General features: G+C 52.6%; 1 protein-coding gene across 16 annotated transcripts in view; it reads left to right on the top strand.

Annotated features, from left to right (window-relative positions):
• The window catches only part of DYSF (dysferlin), a 223,830-nt gene that overhangs the window by 59,725 nt on the left and 145,355 nt on the right, over positions 1 to 18,750 (top strand). For 8 of the 16 annotated variants that reach the window (XM_056123859.1, XM_056123832.1, XM_056123815.1 and 5 more), the window contains exons 6-17: positions 992 to 1,084; positions 1,360 to 1,565; positions 2,686 to 2,814; positions 3,193 to 3,255; positions 4,353 to 4,403; positions 5,525 to 5,555; positions 6,042 to 6,157; positions 8,112 to 8,238; positions 10,096 to 10,199; positions 12,563 to 12,631; positions 12,750 to 12,793; positions 17,141 to 17,223. In XM_056123859.1, coding sequence (XP_055979834.1) covers positions 992 to 1,084; positions 1,360 to 1,565; positions 2,686 to 2,814; positions 3,193 to 3,255; positions 4,353 to 4,403; positions 5,525 to 5,555; positions 6,042 to 6,157; positions 8,112 to 8,238; positions 10,096 to 10,199; positions 12,563 to 12,631; positions 12,750 to 12,793; positions 17,141 to 17,223 — 1,116 coding nt within the window. The remainder of the gene's footprint in view (positions 1 to 991; positions 1,085 to 1,359; positions 1,566 to 2,685; positions 2,815 to 3,192; positions 3,256 to 4,352; positions 4,404 to 5,524; positions 5,556 to 6,041; positions 6,158 to 8,111; positions 8,239 to 10,095; positions 10,200 to 12,562; positions 12,632 to 12,749; positions 12,794 to 17,140; positions 17,224 to 18,750) is intronic. The other 8 variants (XM_056123866.1, XM_056123861.1, XM_056123864.1 and 5 more) reach the window with 1 other exon arrangement.

Here is an 18,750-nt window from a genome sequence, read left to right as displayed (position 1 = left end):
TTTGGTGCCACGCCGCTGTGTGACTTTGGGCTGTTTCTAGTCCCTCTCTGGGCTGACTGCATTAACTTGTAAAATGAGCAGACTGAGCTAGCTCAGTCCCAGCTCTTGTCTCATGCCTCTGTCTGGCTCTCTGCAGCAGCACAGGATGGGGCGCCTGGCCCTGAGAGGGTGTGGGAGGCCCCTGTGGTTGCCAGGTGGGGCGGGGGCACGGTACATGGGCCAGATGGGGGCTTGTTCCCGGGCCACATTTCCAGAGTTTGTTTCCTAGGGGCTGGAGCGATAGCACAGCGGGTAGGGTGTTTGCTTTGCACGCGGTCAACCCAGGTTCGATTCCCAACATCCCAAATGGTCCCCTGAGCACCTTCAGGAGTGATTCCTGAGTTCAGAGCCAGGAGTAACCCCTGTGCATCACCAAGTGTGACCCAAAAAGTAAAACAACAACAACAACAACAACAACAGAGTTTCCTGGTGGAGGGAGCAAGAGGCAAACCTGGTGATAAGCCCCGTAGGGATGTGCCCTAAGCCTGCCACACCAGTGGTACCCAGGGTCTACTCCCAGCTCAGTGCTCCTGGTCACTGCCAGTGGGGATTGGGGATTGGACCCAGGGCTCTGGCCTGCAAAGCCTGTGCCCAGCCTTGCTCTATCCCCTGCCACAGTAGGCCCTGTTTCTCAGTCCGCAGTGTTTGCGCTGAGACTGGGAGTTGGTCTGGGGTGTCGCCTGAGTTACCAGCAGCGGGTGAGGCGGGAAGGGCTGAGGGCCTGGAGGCTCTGGGAATGGGCCTGAAGGACGGAGGTCAGGCCCCTTGAGGAGGGTTCCTGGAGGTGAAAGTAGAGAGAGGGCCAGTCCCCAGCAGAAAGGGCCTCTGGGTGAGGCGTGGTGGGGGGTCTCTGCCAAGCTGGGGCAGGGGGCTGGGTGGGGCTGGGGGCTGTCCTGCTCCCCTCACCTAGCTCCCTCCTGCTCTCCTGGGCTCTGCCCTGCCCATGTGCCAGGTGGGGGACAGAGCCGGGCCGAGACTTGGTCTCTGCTCAGTGACAGCACCGTGGACACGAGATACTCTGGAAAGAAGTGGCCGGCCCCCACGGGTGAGCCGCCGGCCAGGCGCTGGGTCTGACCCCGCCTAACTGTCTCGCGTACCCTCATCTCTGGTCACTCTCAGGCTGGGCCTGGGGGCCTGGCAGTTGGGGGGCCATTCTCTCTCCTTCCTGACCACTAACTGGACTCACGCCACGTCTCTGCTGCTGGAAGTACCTCCTCCTCCTCTTCATCTGTCTCGTCTCACCGTGGGGAAGCCAGGGCCAGGGTAGCCTCTAGGGGCTGGGCGGGACACCAGGGCTCACTCACTGCACCCCCTTGATAGACACAGGAGAGGAGGACACCGAGGACCCAGGGCTCACGGGAGATGAGACAGAGCCTTTCCTGGAGCAGAGCGGAGCCCCAGGTCCGGGGGCACCCGCCACCCCCAGGAAGCCACCTTCCCATCCTCCTCCCTACCCCGGGAGCAGAAGGAAGAAGACCACACCCGCACCCAGAAGGGTGCTGTCGGACAAGCCACAGGACTTCCAGGTGAGGGGAGAGTGACCTGCGACCCACTCACAGAGCCACAGACACACCCACATACCACAGACCCACTCACAGACCCACACACACACTCACAAACCCACCCAAAGACCCACCAGGATATTCACAGACCCTCCCCAGACCCCCTCACAGACCCCCAGACCCTCCACAGATCCACAGACCTTACACAGACCTACAGACCCCCTCAAGGACACACAGACTCCCTCACAAACCCACAGACCCTCACAGACCCACCAGCCACCTCACAGACCCACCGACCCCCTTGCAGGCCCACAGACCCCCTCACAAGCCCCCAGACCCTCCACAGACCCATAGACCCTCACAGACCCACAGACCCTCCACAGACCCACAGACCCCCTCACAGACCCATAGATCCCCTTGCAGACCCACAGACCCCCTCACAACCCCCCAGACCCTCCACAGACCCATAGACCTTCACAGACCCACAGACCCTCCACAGACCCACAGACCCTCCACAGACCCACAGACCCCCACAGACCCACAGACCCTTCACAGACCCACAGACCCCCTCGCAGACCCACAGACCCACCCACAGTCCCACAGACCCGCCCAGAGACCCTCAGATCTGCAGACTCATCTGCAGACTCACAGACCTACAGACCCACAAACCACCCAGAGATCCACAGACTCATTCACAGATCTACAGACCCACCCACACTATAAATATTTTATTTTCCATGAAAATGGTCTTAGTATTTTTATATTTCTTAGTTTTTGTATTTTATCAAAGCACAGATATATCTTCATTTATGTCATAGCAGAATGGTGAAAACCAATATTCCTCAGGGTGTGAGAAAATGTTGCATCTGAAACTATCAAGAAAAAGTGGGTTCCCTTCCTGGTGTCCGTTTCACTGTGGATGGAATTCAGGGGAGTGTGTGGAAGCCTCTCAGAGACACCAGAGCCAGGGTTAAGAGGGGCTGACATGCTGAAGTTGTTAGCCACCTGGGCGGCCTGGTGGGATCTTCTCGATTCTGACGGTCCTTACAGGCTCTTTCTCACTCCCCTTTGACTAGTGAGGCCGTTCCAGGAGGCCCTTGGCGTCTCCTCTTCCTGCTGCTCATGTTCTCCTCCTGCCTTTCAGATCAGGGTCCAGGTGATTGAGGGGCGCCAGCTGCCAGGGGTGAACATCAAGCCCGTGGTCAAGGTTACGGCTGCTGGGCAGACCAAGAGGACACGGATTCACAAGGGAAACAGCCCGCTTTTCAGCGAGGTGGGGGACGCTGGTCAGGGTGGCGCTTCCCTGCTGGGGACCTCTTGGCTTCGACAGCTGCGGCTGTGCATGGAGAGATGTGGCAGGCCCGGGCAGGCCTCTCAGGGATGGGGAGAAACTCTGGCTCTGATTTCTGCCCTGGGCTCCAATTGCTCGTGTCCCCATGACCCCCTCGCTCCCTGTAACCCCATGTCTCTGTGACTGCCTGTCCCCAAGCAGACAGTCGGGTAAGGACCAACTCAGAGCCTGTTCCAGCGGAGCTCAGCACAGGGCTCTGTGACTGAATGACCCGCCCTGCCAGACCCTGCTGAGGGTGGTGTAAGGGGCAGGGAGGCCAGCATGGACTCATTTGTCTCCCCTTTGCCCTGAACCCTGCAGACTCTTTTCTTCAACGTATTTGACTCCCCAGCGGAGCTGTTTGACGAGCCCATTTTCATCACGGTACGTGTCTACAGACCTGGCCTTCCCCCTGGCATGTCCATTCACAGAGGCGCCAGTACTGGAGTATGTGCCAGCGCTTGTGTGCACCAGTGTGTACGTCTGCGTGTGCATGTGTGTGTGTGCACTGGAGGTTGTGTCTGCATGTAGATGTATGAGTGCACCCCAGAGTGCATGCCTGCACACACATAAAGATATGTGCACACGAGCATGCATGTCTGTGTACCCACGTGAATATGTGCACAGCAGCGTGCACGCATATGGTGCGCACGACATGCATGTCTGTGTGCCAGTGTGTGTATACCAGCGTGCATGTCTGCGTGCATCTGCGCATTCCAGCATGCATGTACACACCAGCGATCACATGTGCATAGAGCACTGTGCACATGCATATATGTACATGCCTGCAAACCAGTATGCATATGTGTATGGGTGCATGTCTGTGCACATGTGTGCTGCTGTCTTCGTTGCAGGGTGACTGTCAGCTTGCACATATGTGCATCTCAGTGCACACGTGTGAGCACTGTGTCAGTGTGTGCGTGGGTCAGGGTGAGCATGTGTGTCACAGGCGTAGTGAAGGGAGCAGCTAGTGATGGGCTCTGTGACTCGGGTGACACAAGAGCAGACAGGGAAGGAGCACATGCCCCAAGCCTGCCTTCTCAGCTCCGTGCCCCGCTACGCCCTACCCCTGCTGTGGCCACGTGACTACCCACCTTATTTTGAACATCCCTGTGCTTCTGTCCAAGACTTCATTGCCGGGCTGTAACAATAATTTTCCCCCCTCAAGTCCCTGGAAGGGCAGTCTAGTTCAGTGGCTAAGGGCATGTGCTCAGGAGGAAACAGTGGGTCCTCATCCCGCCATTGAGATTGGATGTGATCCAAGCCTGCGTGTGTGGGCCTCTGTCTGTAGAGTGGGGGAATGATAACACCTGCTTGAGGGCTCTTCTGGGGGCCAGGCTCTGTGAAGAACAGTCTCCACAGGGGAGCGGGAGCCCTGTAGACGCTGGCTGAGGTCAGTGGGGATAGAGGTTATTGAGCTGGGCGCTGTTTGAGCCAGCATGCACTGGATTATGGGACTTGACACTTCCTTCTCTCTCCAGGTAGTGGACTCCCGTTCCCTCAGGACCGACGCCCTCATTGGGGAGTTCCGGGTAAACTTCTCCCCTTCCTCAGGAGCTTTTCTCATGCACTCCAGACAGCCTATCCACCTGTCTGGAGTGCATGAGGTAGGGGGCATGGGGAGAGAAGTGATCTGTGCCTCTCATTTGTCCCAGACAGACAGAACTGGGTGCTTCACCTTGGAGAGCCGAGGGCTGAACAGAGAGCGCCCAGGTCCATCCCAGTAGGCTCTGTAGCTCTGTGTCTGTTACACTCTGTAGCTACTCTGTAGCTCCGTGAGGGGTGTTTTCATGTGATTCTCAGTAGATTTGTTCCTTCTGGAATGTTCAGGGCTGATCAGGTGGAGCGACAGGGCATGGGCTTGCATTAGACTTTCCCTGGCTCTCCAAATAATGTACGGCTGGTCCAAGACAGAAATCAAGTCATTTTCTTGGAAAAGCATTTTATTTTTATTTATTTATTAATTTTTTTAAAGAAGTGGGCTGGAGCCCAGGACATTTTGAACCAATGGGTCTTGATTATGTTTGGAATATCCCATGGTTGAAACATGTCCTTGTTCTGAGACTCCAAACGTTCAATTAAAAACTTACTCTCTCCCAATCATTATCAAAGTAATCTGTGGTCAACCCCCCCCCTTTTTTTTTAAGAGCAGCGTTAGGGGATTCATGAAATAAAGCAGAAAGTACAGAATTCCCTCAAACCCACTGCCTCCCCCTACCTTCAACATCCTGCTGATGTGTGACTTTTTTTGCTTTGTCCTGGTTCTGTGCTTTGTGGGTTCGCTCCCAGGCGTGCTCAGGGGACCGTGTGGTACTGGGGAACCAACTTCAGCCTCCAGCCTGCAAAGTGTGCACTCTGGCCCTCTGACCTACCTCTCTGGTCCACTTGCAACTTTAAAAAAAATTGGGAAGACACAATGTGGCAAGAATCAGTGCACAATGAGAATTATTCAGATCCACAACCAGGGAACACAGCAGTTGCCCTTCTGTTGGGCTTCCTTTGCTCTGCCTTTCCTTTGCCTCAAAGATCATCAGATGCATCAAAATGCTTCTTTGTGTCTCCAGATATTCTCAAAACATGGTTTCTTTTGCACTTATGAATGTGCCCTAGTTAACAGGCAAGAGTCTGATCTCTGTTTCCTGTTTAATTTCAGATGGACGTGGGGACCATCTACAGGGAGCCCCGTGAGTCATTTCTCCTCCCTCCGGCCACTTCTTGCACTTCAGTTTTGGTGGCTTCCTGGGGCCCCATCTGGGAATTCTCTCTTTCTCCCTGGGACCTGGGACCTTTGAGGAAGGTTGATCTCAGAGATGCAGTGAGGACAGGTGTTCGGTCATGGCCTCAGGCGGATCAGGCCCTCAACAGGTCTCAGTTGGCCTGACCAGTGATACTAACTCTGGAAGGCACTGAGCAAGGATGCTGGAGGTCCTGGCTCCTGCCCTGCTCTGGGCTCTTCCTGAGAGAGAGGGAATGACCCTGCGCCTGGCTTTGGCAGCCTCTGCTAGAGGTTTCTCTAACCCCCATGCGTGCCCAAGTGTCTGCTGCCAAGGATGTGTTTGAAGTCTGTTTCCACCTCCCAGGGGATAGATGAGTCCACGACTCCCCGGGATCTTGGCTGAGATCCCGGCTGTGCTGACCGTGTGGTCACCAGGGTACCTGGTCTCTCTTAGGACACGCCTACCTCCGCAAGTGGCTGCTACTGTCCGACCCTGATGATTTCTCTGCGGGTGCCAGAGGCTACCTGAAAGCCAGCCTGTGTGTGTTGGGGCCCGGAGATGAAGCGCCTGTGAGTACACAGCCTGACCCTCCTCATGGTGGGGGGAGGGGCGCAACTGACGCACAGTCATGAACGCACATGCATACACGCACGTGCACGCACATGTTCACACACTCACCCAGGCACATTCATGCCCACTCCGACATGTGCACCCAACACATACACATAGGCCCACTCTAATTCACATGTACACAGTCAAGCATCACCACACTCTTACACGCACACACTCACATATACTTATACTCTCACACACACTCACACACACTCTCACACTCTGATATGTACCACATGTACAATTATGCATGCTCATATTCGCATGCACACAATCACACGGCACCACATTCATATGCACACACTCGCATATGCTCACACTCACACATTCACACACACACACTCTGACATGTACCACATGCACAGGTATGCACACTCACATTTGCATGCACACAGTCACAAGGCACCACACTCATAAGCACACACTCATGTATACTCACACTCTCACACACATTCACACACACACTCTGACATGTACTACATGTATGTGCACTCACATTCTCATGCACACAATCATGTGGCATTACACTCATGCACATACTTACATATACTCACATTCTTACACACACATTCACACACACTCATAATCTGACATATGCCACATGCACATGTATGACATATGCACACTCACATTTACATGCGCACAATCACTTGGGACCACACTAATATGCACACACTCACATATACTCACACACATATCCACACACATGCACATACACTCAAATACTCTTACATGTCCACCACATGCTCATGTTGCACATCCATGCAGGTACACTCACACTCTCCCAAACGTGCACAATGACACCACACTTACATGCATATGCACATACACACACTCACACTTGTGCTTACACACTCTTACATGCACCACGTGCACACATGCACACTCATGCACATGCACATATGCATTCACACGTGCCACTACACTCTCTTACATGGACCGTGGTGTGAATGAAGGTCTGGGCTCTGCTGCTGTAACGACATGCCCTGAGTGATAGGCGTGAGGAAAGATGAGAGTTGATTCCTCCCCTAAGTGCTGGTGTGGTTTGACTGCATGGCGCTCCCCACTAGTCTGAGTCCTGGGGCCTGCCCTTCACACATCAGGCAGCTGCGGCCACCCCTTGGGACAAGAGGGTTGCTTCAGTTCCTGTTATCACATCTGCATCCCAGCCAGTGGGGGAGGAAAGGACTGACTTCATGTTGGCTTTTCCTTCTGAACTGCAGCTCCCCTGGCTAGGACCTCTGTGGGCTTTCTAGCCCTTCAGCATAACGCTGCCACCTAGTGGCCACTCACATGTCACATGAACGGACCTTCAGGAAGACAGTGGCTGGTTTAGACCGTCCCTTCTGCACGATTTAAAACTTAAAAGTTATATTTATATGTAATATAACTATACGTGTTATTTTATATATTATTGTAAAATTTATGCATCATTGTATAATTTATATGTTATTTAATATATAGGTTTGCTTTTTTGGGGTTACACCCGGTGATGCTCAGGGGTTATGGCTCATGCACTCAGGAATTACTCCTGGTGGTTCTCAGGGACCATATGGGATGCTGGGGATCAAACCCGGGTCAGCCGTGTGCAAGGCAAAAGCCCTCCCCGCTGTGCGATTGCTCTGGCCCCCAAAGTTATAAATTTTTTTCAGGGCCTGAAACAGTTTCCAGGGTGCCACGGGGAGTGGGAGAAGAGCCCGGGCCAGCCACTTCCTATGCTGGGCAGGTGCTCCCCACTTGGGCTGCCTTTCTGGCCCCTATTTGTTCCTGATGGCCAGAGAGGGCTGGGGGTCTCAGGAGTACAGCCACTCTCTGGAACAAGCTGCCCACGGTGCACCCCTGTGGCCCACAGCGGGCAGGGATTTGGATGCTCAAGAGCATGACATGCTGGAGGGTCGTGCTTGGTTGTAGGTGGAGAGAAAAGACCCCTCTGAGGACAAGGAGGACATCGAGAGCAACCTGCTGCGGCCCACGGGCGTGGCCCTCCGTGGGGCGCACTTCCGCCTGAAGATCTTCCGCGCCGAGGACCTGCCCCAAAGTGAGTACAGCTCCTGCATTTGGGGGTCCCCTGCACCCTTGCTCCCCCTGGCCCTCTTCCTTGCCAGGGGTGGTGTGGGTGCTACCAGACTCTCCTAGTGGCACCTGCGAGTCCCTCCCGGTCATCGCTTCCCAGGTTCTCTCTGGGGGTCCCAGCAACACTTGCACTCGGGGGCTGGAGTGCCCTGATCTTCTGTCCTTCCTGGGGAATCCCCAGACCAGGGTTGGGGTAGTTCTTGCTGCCACATGGGATCAGTTGCCCCTGATGGAGACCACCACAGGTTCTGGGCCCTGTTGTCCTAATCTTCCTCCCCGACTCGGCACTGAGCGCGGGGAGTGATGGTGTTTGGGACGGTGGCAAATCCTGGCAGTGGCCAAGTCCTCTCCATCTACCCCCTATATCCACCGCCCCCAAAGCTGGCCCCCAAGGCTGGCCCCATGTAGGACTCTCCCGGTGGTGGGAGATGCTGGGGAATTATATTGAATATTTTAGGGCCGTGGGAGTCAGTCAGGCTGCATGTTTAAATCATCCTGGTAGGACTTGATATTTCTGCAGTGCTGGGGATTGAACCCAGTACCTCATGCATGCAAAGCAAGAGCTCTATAACTGGGCCACATCCACAGCCTCTGGTTGTTCTTAAAAGCTCTCAGGGTTTGGGTTGCATTTCTGGTTTTGTTTCATTTGAGGCTGTCTTTGGGAATATTTGCTAGTATAATCAGGTCAGTGGCTGTCTGTGGCAGAATTTGCAAAAACGGTCACATGTTGCTCTCTCTCTCTCTCTCTCTCTCTCTCTCTCTCTCTCTCTCTCTCTCTCTCTCTCTCTCTGTCTCCAGCCATAACTTGGGCTTGAAAGTTTTGCAGAAAATTAGTTGATTGAAGATTTCTGCTTTGACTAATGACTTCAGTAAATGAAATGGCTTCCTGTTGTTTAAGCTAATCAGACAAAAATCGCAGGGAAAACCTCTAAATGTAGATTGGTTATCAACTGGGCATTAAAAACATGTTTAAAAGCATTCTGCGTGTATGGGTTAAGGCAGCAGAAGCGAGGCAGTGAGCTTCCAAAGGGAAGGCAAGAGCCACATTTGCTCTTGGTGCAGGAGTTTTGCGGTCAGCTTTTGCAATGTTGTTTAAATAGAAATAAGTATCTGGGTAAGCCAGCAATTTGCTTTTGTTGCTCTTAAACATTCATGCAGCCATTAACCAGTGTATACCTGTTATATACTGGGGGATATCACCCCCAATTTTTCCACTATCCCCTCCTTGCGCTCTTTTTTATCTGCATGCATACATTTTTTATACATGCAAATGTATGTATATCTACCCATAATTACCCACATATGTATGTGATATGGATAACTCAGTAATATGTTAGTATAGCTTTGATTCCTGCCCCCCCCCCCAAAGTACTAGGGATAGAACTAGAGTCTCAGAAGCCCTGGACCACTGGGCCACACCCCCAGCTCCCATAGTTTCTTTAAAAAATAGAATTGACTTATTGGTTAATTCTAGGTAACCCACTGCACCTACAGATATAAACAAAGTGCCAATAACAAGATATTTTCGGAGCCACTTTCCTCCTTCCCTGCATTATTTGTCACCCTTCAGTGTGGATCTCTAACCCACCCATGACAGTGGTCAGTTGGTGAAGCTCTTCTGGAGTCTTCGAGAACAGAGGGGACAGTGGACAGGCTGTTTTGAGTTGGGGAAGGAGGTGGCATGGCCTGGAGGCCCAGCACTGAAGGGCCTGTGGAGGAAGGAGGGGGGGGGGGAATGCTAGAGACCGACTGCTTGGACAGTGATGGAAAATTGAGGCTTTCAGATGGGGGAGCAGTCAGTGACCAGTGTGTCCTTCCCCAGTGGACGATGCTGTGATGGACAATGTGAAGCAGATCTTTGGCTTTGACAGTAACAAGAAGAACCTGGTGGACCCCTTCTTGGAAGTGGGCTTTGCAGGGAAAATGGTAAGGAGTGTGGGGGTGGGGTTGCCTGTGGGAGGGGGCTGAGTCTGTGCGTGGTGCTGGGGAGGGAGGGCAGAGTGGGGTATATGCTGTCCTCAGTGCCCACCCCCCAGCAGAGGTATGTGCACATGGAGGGGGCCCCAGTCGGGGGAGAGTGCATGATGGCCCGGACATTGCTCTCTGGGGGCTGCACCACTCACATCCTGGACGCATGATGTGGAAGGAGGAAGGATGGCTTGAACAGTCTTGCAGATGTTCTCCCCCAAGGAGTGGAGTAAATTGTCCTGATTTTCCAGATGGGGAAAGTCTTCTATCAGGGTGGTTATTCCATATTCCCACCACGATGGGCTGTGGAGAAGCAGCACCCACCTGCCTTCACGTCCAGTGGCTGCCTTTGAGCCGAGTCTTGGAGCTCTGGCTTCCTGAGTCCTTGCTAGTGCCTCCTCCCAGGCCTACTCGGAGATGCTGTTGGCTGGACCTGGGTTTTCTCTAGGGAGGTCCGGGGGAGGAGGTGGAGGGTGAGGATTTGACCCAAACTGGGTAAAGCTCATGGCTCCTGCAAATTAGGCCCCATTTCCCCTCTACAGCAAGTGGCTTATCGTGAAGGAGGAAGTTGAGACATTGACTCTGGAAAGCCTTAGCCTGTCAGCTTTCTCTGGTGGTCCTCAGGCTTCTGCACATGCCCCTCCTCGCCTGGTCATCTCCTTATGGTCTCTTTCCTCTCTTTGTTCCGCCCTTCCTGCCATTTCTTTCTCCCCTTGTCCCCCCTACCCCTACCCCCTTAAGCTATGAGTTTCTTGATCTCATTACATTTCGGTCTGAAGAATTTTGTTCTCTGCCCACGTTTCTCTGCCTTGCCCTCATTGCATTTTCTCTTATGGACACTGGGTGGCACTCTAATCTAAGACGTGTGGCTTGCTTGATTTAGGTAAGCCACTAAGAGGCTGACAAATGTGTGTGTGTGTGTGTGTGTGTGTGTGTGTGTGTGTGTGTGTGTGTTTTCCAGATAGGAGAGGAGGAAAGGAGATGTACTGCAAGGCAGGAACACTGACACTGACTGTGGAATAGTTCCACTGATTGTTGGGATAGAAATTTCATTTGGCAAAATTTAAAGAAAATCGGAGGAAATCAAGGAGCATGAAAATAAGTGACTGTGTTTCTGTACTTCTCACACCACTGTGGAGAGAACTACTGTTAGAATTTCTTTCTTTCTTTTTTTCTTTCTTTCTTTCTTTCTTTCTTTCTTTCTTTCTTCTTCTTTTTTTTTATTGTCCAAACTTCAGCACAGCCAAGAGTGAGTTGGCCATTAATTAATGACTGACCATCCTCTGCTCACAGTGTGGCTGTGTGCTGGCACCACCCTCCCCAGAACCCACTGCCGTGGGTCTCGTCCCAGGGGAGAAGAATGTGGGGACAGACATTGGCACTGGGTGCCTTGACGGTGGGGGAAGGCCATGTCCTGGCCCCTGGGAAACTGCACCCTCATTGGATGGAGGAACAGAAGCACCCCTGATGTGTTCACAAAATGAGGAAATGCTTGGAAGCGGGGAGCCAGAGCAAACGCTCTGCTCCGGAGGATGATTAATATTGTGGCTGTGTTTGGGCCACGCCAGCTTATGGCTCGGGGTTGCTCTGGGTGCTGCTTAGGGTCCCTGAGATGCTGGGGTTTGAACCCAGCCTCCAGCATGCAAAGTGTCCTTTGAACCATCGCCCTGCCGCACCTCTGCTTTTAAAAGGTCTTCAAACCTACCATGTTCTGGATGACTGAAGCCCAGTCCTGTGGCCCCTGAGTGGGTCCAACATAAAGCCATGGGGCCTTCTTGGGACCCCCAGGAGTGGGGCGGAGACCCTGAGCTACAAGCCTGGTTCCTCTTCGCGTATCTGCAGGGTTTGTTCCCTGTGTGGAAGCACAGATATAGGGCCGGCGGCTGGACGGGTACTGCCGATTCTCACTCGCACACACACCTGGGCTGCCCAGTGCCCTCCCTTGCCCACCCCTGCCTCTCATCTTCCCCAGGGCATTGCCTGGGCTCTAGGGACCCTGGCAAAGCCAGTCTGAACTCAGGGCCTTGCATTTAGGGTCCTTGTGAATGATGGCACTGGGGAATGTTCAGCCAGCTACAGGCGAGGACCGGAGAGGGGCAAAGGTGTGTGGAGTGAATCCCACGGCAGCCCCTCCCCTGCCCAGTTCTGCTCTGACTGAGCCTTTGAACTCTGTCTCTTCGATTTAGTTCCTGCCCTGTGCCTCCTGTGCCCACCACACACCCTCAGGGCCTTGGTGCCCATGTGGCTGTCCACAGGGGGCTCAGCCGCCCCCCCCCCCCCCCCCCCCGCCAGCTCCACTCACCTAACCCCTGTTTATCCAGCTCTGCAGCAAGATCCTGGAGAAGACGGCCAACCCACAGTGGAACCAGAGCATCACGCTGCCTGCCATGGTGAGTTGTCCGAGGGCTTTCCCCACAAGGAGGGCATAGGCACCTCCCCGACTCCCCACAGCCCTCGGGGATCACCTGGGCCTTTGCTCCCCCCGAACTGCCCATCTTTCCCCCGCAGTTCCCCTCCATGTGTGAGAAGATGCGGATCCGAGTCGTCGACTGGTGAGTCTCAGTCAACCTGGGGGGGCATCTCCAAGAGTCTGTTCCAGTGGGGTGGGGGACCCTCTCCCAGGAGGACTCAGGCCTCCTGGGGGAACCTGGTAACTTTCTGGGTGAGGTGAGTTTGGTAAGTCTGCGGTAAGGGACAGTCAGCGAGAAGAGCAGCATCAACAAAGGCAGGAGTGTGTGTGTGTGTGTGTGTGTGTGTGTGTGTGTGTGTGTGTGTGTGTGCACGCACACTGGGGCTCCATATGCAGGGAGGGCAGTTCTTGTGGGTGGGGAGGAGGGAGGACCCAGGCTGGGGACCAGCGCTAGGCTGTCCTGGGCAGCTTTGCCACACAAAGGGAGGATGACAATTATCTAGATGCTTTTGAAAAAGAAAAAAAAATCAATTAATGGGGTCAGAGAGATAGTAATAGTAGAGTGGATCTAGGGGGGCTTACCTGCCACCAACCTCAGTTCGATTTTGGGCACTAAATAGGGGTGAGCCCCACCAGAAGTGAGCACAGAGTCCTCCGAGCACAGAGCTAGGAGTCAGCCCTGAGCACTGCTGGGTGGGGTCCCAAACAAAACAGAACGTAAAGTTAAAACCAAACCTAACACCCCTGGAACCCTCCTGCACCGCAGCTCAGGCTTCTACTGTTGGGAGGACAGCGCAGTGGGTTTGCAAAGGTCAGGGGAGTGACCTGCCCTGCGTGCACCCTGCCCAGTGGCCAAGAGCCTGCATTCTTCAGCCCTGGGTGCTGCTGACTGCCCCGGCGAGGTGCCCACCGCCAGCTCAGGGGCACCGCTGTGTGTTCCCCACGACCGACTCTGCGCCAGGCTTTCCAAACAGAGGGACTTGCCCTCTCTCTGCCCCCAAAAAGTCTTGGCCGTGTGGTTCCCAGCGTGTCCTCCTTTGGTCTCAGGCCCATGGCACCCCCAGCCAGGAGGATAATGAGAGACCAGGGAAAACCCCCAGGCCACAGAGCCATTAAAGTGCGTGCCAGTTCCCCAAGCCTAAAGAAAACAGCTTGTGAGAATTAGAGGCGAGGAAGGGAAGGCGGGCAGGGCCAGGAGGGAGAGGCCTCGGGCCGACCGCGGTATGTGTGGGGGGGAAGCGGTTTGGAGACAGCTGAGCTGAGCTTTAGGTCACAGAGCTCGCTCTCTGTCTCGGCTCCTGGGGCTTGCGCACACGTGTGCGTGCCTGGGCTGACCGGGGCCGGGGGAGGGGGCCGAGTGTGTGGGTGCACAGGAGTCTGTGCCCCCCTTAGGGTGGGGTCCCGGGGTTGCAGGACTTGCCGGGACTCAAGGGGGGCTGTGTTGAGACAGCAGCATACTGTACAATCCAAACACATGACGGCATCTGGTGGTTTGGTTCTGCTTTGGGTTGAAGTGGCATTTTTATTGTGAGTCTATTTTCAGACTTGCTGTATTTTCCAAAAGCAACCCCAAACCCCAAAACCCAGTTCTTGGCCAGCAAGCACTCTGCTGTTACAAGTTCCTATCCAGAAAAGTGCTTTCTTCCCAGAAAACTCAGATAAACTTTTGTTATTACCTGACTCCTGGAAATATGATATTGGCTTTTCTTTTTTCCTCCCCTGTATCTTTGACTTCCATTCAATTTGACAAAAATACTTTTTTTTTTTTCAGGGTTGGCAAAATCGTACAAGAGGAGTTCAAGTGCTCGCCTTGTATGTGGCCGACCCTGGTTTGATCCCCAGAGCTGCATCTGGTTCCCCAAGCGCTGCCAGGAGTAAATCCTGAGCATGATCAGGTGTGGCCCCCAAACAAAAAAACTCAAGACAAAACAAACCAAAAAGGCCCCCCCTTTTTTTTATAAAAAAAAAAATAAAAATCTGGCCAGAGAGTTAACTCAGAGGGCTGGAATGCAGGCTTTGCATAAGGAAACCCACGTTGACCTCTACCACCACTTGGGTCCAGAACCCTGAAATAAGAACCTCCAAAACTACCCTTGATAAAGAACCCCCCTCTTCTCCCGTCCTCGTACTTGATTCAGAGAAACCCAGATGTCAGGAGTCTTCCTTCTCTCCGGGGAGGAAGCCAGACTCCAGACACTGCATTGAACCTTGTTATCACTGTACCTCTTTCCCCCCCCCCCCCCCAGCAGTACTGAAACAATGGAAATAAAAGCTTCACATAATGGCTGCACCCCACTTATTTTCTTTTTCTGCACTCCACTTTTTTTTTTTACAAAAAAAAAACAAAAACAAAACCACAACACATTTGCCATAAAATTTTGCGGCGATTGTGTGGTGAAATTTGGGACAGGTGGTGCTGATTTCCTCATCATAAAATGTTGAAGGTAACATCCCCTTTACTGTCTCCACTAGCATCGTTCTCCAGGAACAAATGATAAGTGAAATGCTATTTTTTAATTTTATTTATTATGTGCTGGAAATTTACTTTCCCTAATATCAAAGCTCCCTACCCCCTTCCTGGATGAAAACCTGTAGAAATCAAAGTGAATCACTTCCAGGAGAAACACAGGGAGGAAGGAAGGTGCAGAAGGGAAGGGGTGTCTTGTGGGGTTAGACTTTCCGGACAAAGAAAACATCTGTGTGGAGGTATGTCTGGGGCCTGGGGACATCGCTGTACCTCTGGCCAGAGTACGCACTGTAGGGAGAGAGGGTGAACTGGGTTCCAAGAAGGAGGGAAAGACACCCAGGGAAATGTCAGAAAGAAGACAGGTCTTGCCTGACCCGGAGTGGGCCTTCTCAGCTTGTGACCTTTTGGATCAGAAAATTCAATATCCCAGAGAAAATTCTCTGGGATACTTTTTTTTTTGCTTTTTTTTGGTCTCACCTGGGGATGCACAGGGGTCACTTCTGGCTCATGCACTCAGGAATTACTCCTGGTGGTGCTCAGGGGACCATACGGGATGCTGGGAATCGAACCTGGGTCGGCCGTGTGCAAGGCAAATGCCCCACCTGCTGTGCTATTGCTTTAGCCCCAACCAGGGTTTCCCTTTACCCCAACACTCCTCACTATGCCAAAAATGTCTACAATAATGTCCTCCAGTGGTCAAAACCACCAGCCTGAGCTCTGGTCCAGCCTGGGCAGGAAGTAGCCGGTGACACTCACATACTCAATGTTCAACTCTACCTCCAGCATGTCCAGCCTCTCACCCCACCAGCTTTGTCCTCTTGACAGATTGTGCAATTTGTCAACTTCAGTTTCCTCGTTTGACAGTGGGGCTTCTTGTGGCTCCTGCTTCCTAGGCTGACATGAGGATTGAATGGGCCGAGCCTCGCGATGGTTTTAGCCCAGTGGTTGGCTGTCTGAAGGGCATTAAGTGCTAGTTCTTGATACCCGATGTTATCAGGAGGCAGCTGCCGTGGCACCGGAAGCTCTGCCCAGGACCGTGCTGGTGCATAGACTCCCCAGTGGGGTGGCTTCCCGGACAGTTTCCCCTCCAACCTTGAGCTGTGCAGGTGTGTGTGGGGGGGTGGGGACCAACTTTCCCCCTGGGAGTGCAGGCTCTGTCCCAGGAACAAGAGCCATGGCATGATGGGAGATTGAGTCAGGACCCCGGGGTCTCACACTGCCTCTGTGCTTCCTATCCAGACTGACGCTGGGAAAATCCTTTTCTGCTGTTTGTCTGGGCCACAGGGAGGGTGATAAAATGCTCCGTTCCAGAAGGCTGTGACAAGGGTCCTGCAAGTTAAAGATAACAGTGCTTTGTTGCACGTAGAGCCTGCTACTAAAAGGAGCAGTGCATTGGCCTGGATAATTCAAATGGAGGCCTCAGACACGATTTCTCCCTGGGCAACTGACCTTCTCCTTGGACCTTTCTTTGAAATTTTTTTGAGGGGCCAGTTGTTCCCAGGCAGTGCTCAGGGTGGGGCCAGGGCCATACACAGCAGCTCTCAGCTACTGGCACAGGGCTGGCCGTTCAGTGGTTGGATCCAAGCAGGTGGTACCGCTGAGGCTCTGCAGTGCTGGGGACACCAGGGTCATGCCTGGCCATACTTGGAGGTCTCTAGGGCTATACTTAGCGGTTCTGGGCTTCCAGTAGTTCCAGGCCTTGAACGAGGGGAGGGCCCTCTACTCTCTCCCCGGCTCTCCATAGATATTCCTTGAGCTCCTAGAGCCTTGCTTGGTTTGGCTCAGGATCTGGCTCTGGGAGCAGCCTCTGGCCTCTGGCCACTGCATCTCGCTCTGCAGGTGACCCCAGAGCAGTGTCTGCTGGCTACCCAGAAGCTGACACTTGGTTCCAGCCAACACTTTCCTTCCGGTCTCTTGCCAATGACGCCCAGGCCACCTTGAACTATGCACAATTTCCTTCCGGGTGACCTGGGACTTGTGAGCCTTGCCTGTGTTCAGTCTCTCTCTGCCCCCTTGCTCCAGGGACCGCCTCACCCACAATGACATCGTGGCCACCACCTACCTGAGCATGTCGAAAATCTCCGCCCCTGGAGGAGAAATTGAAGGTGAGTTCCCGCTTTTCTGCCCTCTGGGTTCTTCTCCTCTCCAGGCCTGGCGTGTCTTCCCCTGTAGCGAGGAAAGTTTGTAGAAAAGAGGCGGAGGGCTGGGTGCTGTTGGCCATGTGCAGGTGAAGGGCTCAGCCAATGAGGGAGATGGACTTGCAGACCCTTAGGACTGCCTGCAGCCTGGCAGGAGCCTAAAGTTGTGCCCTCGTGGGACAACGAGGGGCTCATGCAGTGGGGCCATGCACCCACTGGTTCCTTGCTGCCAACCATGTGCTGCCAAATAGGCTTCACTAGTATGTTCAAATGGAAGTCCTGATCATTTTGTAAAACCTTAAAGTGTTAATTTGGAAGAAGAACATAAAATTTTCCTAAAAACCCTACCTTCCAATCAAAAATACTATTTTTAAATTTTATTTATTATTATTATTACTATTTAAATTTTTTAATTGTTACTGTGTTTGTCATATGGAATACGTCACAGGGAGCTTGCCAGGCTTTGCAGTGGGGGCGAGATACTCTCGGTAGCATGAGATAGTTATAAGCTTTCATGTTTGGGTTACAATCACACAATGATCAAACACCCATCCCTCCACCAGTGCACATTCCCCACCACCGATGTCCCCGTATAACCCCCCTTTCCCACCCTCCCTCTGCCTCCATGGTAGATATGATTCCCCACAATCTCTCTCTACTTTTGGGCATTATGGTTTGCAATACAGACCCTGAGAGGTTATCATGTTTGGTCCTTTATCTACTTTCTGCACACATCTCCTATTCCAACTGATTCCTCCAGCCATCTTTTTTTAGTGATCCCTTCTCTATTCCAGCTGTCTTCTCCCCTTTGCTCATGAGGCAGGCTCCCAGCTATGGAGCAATCTTCCTGTCCTGTGTATCTACTATCCTTAGGTGTTAGCCTCATGTTATGTTGTTTTATACTCCACAAATGAGTGCAGTCCTTCTATGTCTGTCCCTCTCTTTCTGACTCATTTCACTTAGCATGATACTCTCCATGTCTATCCATTTGTAAGCAAAGTTCATGACTTCATCTCTCCTGAAAGCTGCATAGTAAAAAATACTATTTTAGGGCATTTCTGGGTGTATGAAAAAATATGTGTACACACATATATGTATGTATTAATGTATGCACCCATGTTTATAGATGAAAAATATTGTTTTGAAAATCTGCTTTCACCATATGGCACTACTACATAGGTTATATCTAGTCTCATAGATGTCTACTCTGATTATTAAATATTTTCTGTAATATAGTTTTATAATTTTAGTTTTTGGGCCACACCCAGTGTTGTTTGGGGACTATCCCTAGCTCAGTGCTTGAGGGAGCAATTTCCAACTATACTCACTCGGAGGGCAGGGATTAAGCCTTGGCTCCCACATCCAATGCACGTGCTCAGCCCATTGAACTCTCTTAGGCCACAATATAATTTGAGAAGAATGTACATCCTATTGTGTGACTGTACCTTCATCACACTAATTAACATGTAATATTTTGGCTATTTTAAGTTCTTC

Source organism: Sorex fumeus, unplaced genomic scaffold (assembly GCF_029834395.1).
Source record: "Sorex fumeus unplaced genomic scaffold, SorFum_2.1 ptg000006l, whole genome shotgun sequence".
Taxonomy (NCBI): Eukaryota; Metazoa; Chordata; class Mammalia; order Eulipotyphla; family Soricidae; genus Sorex; species Sorex fumeus.
Note: the sequence above shows the minus strand (reverse complement) of the source record. Positions and strands in the feature narration are given on the sequence as shown.